The 5,786-nt window shown below is 35.9% G+C and overlaps 1 protein-coding gene across 1 annotated transcript in view; it reads left to right on the top strand.

Annotated features, from left to right (window-relative positions):
* LOC117108041 (polypeptide N-acetylgalactosaminyltransferase 13-like) overlaps window positions 1-4,278 on the top strand; it is a 10,555-nt gene extending 6,277 nt beyond the window's left edge. Inside the window, exons 6-9 of the mRNA XM_033249888.1 lie at window positions 130-271; window positions 982-1,086; window positions 2,431-2,565; window positions 3,153-4,278. Coding sequence (XP_033105779.1) covers window positions 130-271; window positions 982-1,086; window positions 2,431-2,565; window positions 3,153-3,293 — 523 coding nt within the window. The 3' untranslated portion in view covers window positions 3,294-4,278. The remainder of the gene's footprint in view (window positions 1-129; window positions 272-981; window positions 1,087-2,430; window positions 2,566-3,152) is intronic.
* Window positions 4,279-5,786: the final 1,508 nt, after the last annotated feature.

Here is a 5,786-nt window from a genome sequence, read left to right as displayed (position 1 = left end):
CTATAAACTACATTTTAGTACATTGTTTCCATAGTGTCATTATTGATAGACCTAATTTGACAAATTACCGTACTCATTTACATAAAACTTGTTTTATTGCGTAAAAATAATTCAACCAATCACTGTTTGTTACGTCATACAGGTTGATTTTGGAAACGTAGAAGAACGTAAGGAATTACGTCATGAACTTGGATGCAAGTCGTTCCGGTGGTATCTGGAAAACATTTATCCTGAATCGGTGTATCCTATCGATTATCGATTTATTGGAAGAGTAAGTGATGATTGAATTGTTTCTTTTAGGTAGCAAATCGATGTTCTTACGCGATGTTATTCATTTTGTTTCAATATTTTATATACTTATTATTTTCATGATGTGAAGCTTTTTCGTGCATTATGCGCTATACATAAGGCCCCCTAAGTGTAGTTCTTCTTCTTCTTCTTCTTCTTCTTCTCCTTCTCCTTCTCCTTCTCCTTCTTCTTCTTCTTCTTCTTCTTCTTCTTCTTCTTCTTATTATTATTATTATTATCATTATTATTTACTATTTATTTATTTCGTCCTGTATAACAAAAATCTGTATACTTGTGGTTAAGATGCTTGCCTTCAAGTTATATCACGTGACACATCAGAGGTTTTTATTTCATGACTAAAAACAACTCTAATCTCAATAGTTTAATATAAATAGACTAACGCCTGGTGTCCATAGAATCGCTACACTGTCGCTACCGTGTTTTCAGTGCAATTCGTTGTACTGAGAGCAGTCCCCGACGCAATTGGGAATGCTCCCCGAATCGATCGACCGACCAATCAGCATTACCAAACACTGTCGGCAATAGCGTGTAGCGATTGTATGGAAACCAAGCAATAGTTTGGTTTAAGTCTATCAGTTGTATCCTCCGCCGTACTAAATGTAGGCCTACATTCCGGGACAAACATGATGAGACATTCTCTTTGTAACATGTTTATCTTTTCCATTGTTCTAGTTCTTTAATATGCATACGAAGAAGTGTCTTGATAGCGCATCGCTAAAGGCGAAAAATCCCGTTTTTGGACTGGGTTGCGCCAAGGTGTTCCCAAAACCTACACAGGTAAGTAGACCATAAGTAATAATCGTGGTATTAGGTGAACAGGAGGGACGTTTTTCTGGTTTACAATTATGTAAAGCCAGGTCCTGCGAGCTTAAACTCAGTGGCGCCACGCTTGGCGTTGATAGGGGTGGGGCGCAAGTTGGCCTATGTAATCTATGTTGGTTTTGTCATAAAATTGTCTGAAATATTTCATCAGTCATGGACCATTCTATGTTCTCTGACAACGCAGTTAACAGTTTATAAAATATGCCATAAACTCGGACCACTTCCAGGGCCTTCACCCTCTGGACCTCGACCGGAGCTCCTAGCTCCCAGCGTCTGTTTGCTCGCTCCGATCGCAAACTTAACGCCCACTTCGCTCGCTTAGTAGGGCCCCCAATGACTGTCACCGTCAGGGCCCCACAAACTCCGTGACGCCACTGCTTAAACATCTTTGGAAACGTAGATTCTACGACCCCCACCTTCTTCCAACCTAATAATGTTGCACAGTCCATGCATAGTGCCGATGGACAAACCAATACAAAGTTGATTCACCCTATATATCATCGGTTCGATAATTATGGATTAAAATGCTTTCAAAATTATACTGATTCGTAATCGCGTCACTTTTATAAATGGCGTATTTTTAAATTAAAAAAAAGTGTGTGTGTGTGTGTGTGTGTGGAATACCATACCACAAGGGTCAATTTTAGGATCTATGCTGTTTCTCTTATAATGATAGGCCAAATTATATCAAGCATGTATGCATATGACAAAAATGCAAAGTGTATTAGACTGAGAAGTCAGTATGTAAGAAAATTAAACGTTTTGGTATCATAACTCCACACATGGCCCTACTGAATTTTAATTTGTTTCTCAATAATCTTAATGTTTTTGTCTTCTAAAATGAAAATTGCTTTCATGTACTGCTTTAATAGAACATTCGTCCATTTATGTGCTTCGGAATATGATGTTTTAAATTTGTATCGTTAACATTGTGGTAGCAATACTGTAATTTTAAGAAAATCATTTTAATGTACCATTTGAACTAAGTAAATATTTAGTATTTTTCAACATTGTACTTTGAATAATATGTTGTTATAACTTTTTATCGGTAAAACTGTAGATTGAAATATTGCGTATAGTTTAATTACTATTTTTGCTATCAATGTTTGGTACACGCACTCAAGGAAGAAAAATTTTCTTTTACTTTTCACCGTTTTTAAATAAAGAAATAATAATAATAATAATAATAATAATATTATTATTAATAATAATAATAATAATAATAATAATAATAATAATAATAATAATAATAATAATAACCTACCTTTAACTTTATATTTCTCATTATTTTCACCAAAGCTGTTTGTGCTGACGTCACATGCAGAACTGATACAGAAGGATCTCTGTTTAGATTACTCATGGCAAGATTCCAAGGTACTGATGCTGAAATGTCATCACAAGGGCGGTAATCAAGAGTGGGAATATCAACACGAGGTGTGTATTTACTGGTTAGGCTATATTACCGTGCAGCAATCAAAACGCAACTAAACCATTGTTAACTATACAGTACCGAATTTATTCGAATAAACGCCACGCTTTGAATAAACATCCCCTAGAATATGCGTTCCCTCTACAGCCTCACTTGGAATAAAAGCTCGGGGTGTTTATTTTTTTTTTCATCAAATCAATACTTTATGATTTACTTCCACATAGGCCTACAGTTAAATTAAAGGGCGTTTATTTGCGTTGCACCAAAGTAAATAAACGTCTCCCTCAAAAACCCTTCTTAACAATAAACGCCCCATGCATTTATTCAAGTACGGTACGCTGTTTAATTGTTTTTATAAGGCCCTGTTCAAATCATTGATTAACATAATTTGTTCATGATTTGAAAGCAACTTTACTCCACAAAAAACGTTTTATAATCAAATTGCTCACATTCACATGTTAACTTTCACAGTAATTAAATAATCAGTAGATTCCAAACTTTACGGGGTGTTCACCTAACTACACATATGAAGCGCCGGTTACGTAAAAATGTAAATTTATGTCTGAAAACACGATTTTTTTTTCTTCCACAGGCTATGCATCTTGTTCATAAATCCACTGGAAAATGTCTCGCTTTACCGACCACTAATGATAATCACGTGATAATGTTGCCATGTGCAGACAAACCGAATATGAAGTGGGAAACCGATGTAAAATATAAAGGGACAATGTAGACAGCAAACTAACAAAACGGAATATAAAAACAATGATGCCTAATGTAAAGGCTCTTTGTGTCTTCTCCATCATCATCGAGCGCCATCATCATCATCTTCATAATAATAAGAGCGCATGTCGTTGGTAACTCTTTGCACTTTACAACAGGTCAAACTCCTCCTCATTATCATCATTCTCATTATTATCATCATATTTGTCATCATTACCATCAACATGTAAGCTTCATACTGGATGTTGATCCCATTTGAGCATATCAGAGGCAAGTCAATACCAAATCTGACCAATCAGAACACAAACACGAAAGTTTAGGCGCACGTAGTGGAAAGGCAATGGATCTTTGCAGCATCTATGTTTTCCGAACGGAGTCTTCCATACGGCGGTGCAATATCAGTAATGTGAGAGCACTATCTGAAAATAAGATCAGCTGAAGTGGGAATGTTTCATTGTGGTAAGAGCCCGGGTGCCGATGTGAGGAGGCACCAAAATGAGGCTGGGATAAAAATTATTTTGAAATGTTGAGATGCTGGTGAATTTGGGGTTCAGACAGACAAATTAGGACATTTACTTCGTTCTTTGTTGCATGCACTTTATTGACTGTTAAATTGTACTATATACTACCAGAGAGTGACTGATTTCTGCGTTACTCAATTATGTTGCCAACTTTACACAAAGCAATACTGCTTGCATGGGCACTCATTATAAATAACATTTTGTCTTTGCACTGCACTTTTAACATGGGGAATATTGCTTGCAAGTTTCTGGAATAGTGACCAGGTAATGACCAGAATAACAATGGTATTCTGTAGGAATACGACACAGTCATTATACACATTTTTGTCCAAATCGAAACACTCGATTTTCCATACTATAGGCCTATATCTACCTATTATATTACAGAATATGTAGCTTTTTATTTCTATGGTGCATATTAGCTTTAGCAGGGAACAGTTTCACTGTTCCCTGGTTTTATAAAAAAAAAAAAAAGGAAGTGTTGTATTTGGCAGTAATTCTATTAATATAGTTGCTGCATACAACTGAGGTATCTACCCAAGAGAAAAAAATAAGAGCATTAAAAATTTATATTAAATTAATTATTTCAAGTACTTACCGGTATATTATATCTAGTGTAATTAATGTTACGGTCTTTTTAATGAAATTTATTCTTGAAGTGCTGCCGATCGATTAGACAGTAAATTGCTAACGTTGTGCAATTTGATGACAATAATGACATCAATAATAATATAGACAAATATTAAATAATAACGTATATGTAAGATATGGATTTTAAATTTGTTCCAAAAATATTATGCATGTATATTAATATAAAAAATCATGTCAAGCCATAATGATATAAATAAGCACAGGCTAGGCTTAGCCTAGCTAGTCCTATGCTAGAGTATCCTAGGTTAGGCTACTTTTTTAACCAAGCCTGGGCGGCCTAGGCCGACTGCTCTAGCTAGGCTTAGCACTACACTGGCCTACGACTACGCAGTACGGTCAAGGAGCTAGCATCTAGTGTAGGCCTAGCCTAGTACCACAGTGAGGCAAGTGGTTAGCGGCCTTTAGAGTAAGAGCTGGCGGAGGGGGTTTGATTTTGTTTTTAAACTGACCCGCTACACCAACCACAGATATTTTAAAGTTGGGGTCTGAGAGCATAATTATCACCTCCAGCCCCCCACACATGGTTAGTGCACAACCTCATTTCTAAATGCCCGGAAATAGATGCTGACAACCTGTGGAGCTGATTTTCTGACATCATGTTATTTAAACGGGGCATCGTATCCAAAAAAATTTTCCAGCAAAATGTTCTTAAAAGACTAGTCTACACCACTATATGATTGAAAAAAACAATGTTTTTGACCTCTGAAATCAAGATGGAAAAAGAAAAGCCTATCTAAGTAGTGTATTAAAATAGGCCTATGCATTACAGTGCAGTAGCATAGCACTTACGTGTTGTTACTGTTCCAGGTACCAATAATATACAGATTTTTCTTATTATAAAGTACAAGTTATGTTTTATAAAGAAGTATAGTATAGTAAATCATGTTTTTAACACAGGAAACTCTCGTAGGGTAACTAAAGCAATGCTAGTCCAGAGTATTACTGGTACACACCCTGTTATGGAGTTATGATTTTTTAAATAACATGAAGTCAGAAAATCAGCCCAAAAGCTTATCTTATTTCTGTCGGTTACGCACCGCTGATTCTTAATGTTTGTCATCACTTCACGATGTCTACCGATTTGTGAACCTGTAAAACCTCAGCCCTCCCAATCCTGCTGTACATTGACAGACACAAGATTTAAAGTTAGTGGGGAGAATTCGTAACCCGCCAGCCCCACCATGGACAAATGTAGGTGAATATTGCGAAAATAATAAACTATTCAAAATTGAATTTAAGTCTATTGCGAAAATAATAAACTGTTCAAAATTTTATTTCTATCAGTGCCATAACTGCATGAGTTGCTTATTATTCCATGAATAAATAAAGTA

Source organism: Anneissia japonica, unplaced genomic scaffold (assembly GCF_011630105.1).
Source record: "Anneissia japonica isolate Jap-2015-1 unplaced genomic scaffold, ASM1163010v1 scaffold287960_len3192837_cov198, whole genome shotgun sequence".
NCBI classification, from domain to species: domain Eukaryota; kingdom Metazoa; phylum Echinodermata; class Crinoidea; order Comatulida; family Comatulidae; genus Anneissia; species Anneissia japonica.
This window is presented reverse-complemented; position numbering and strand designations above follow the sequence as displayed.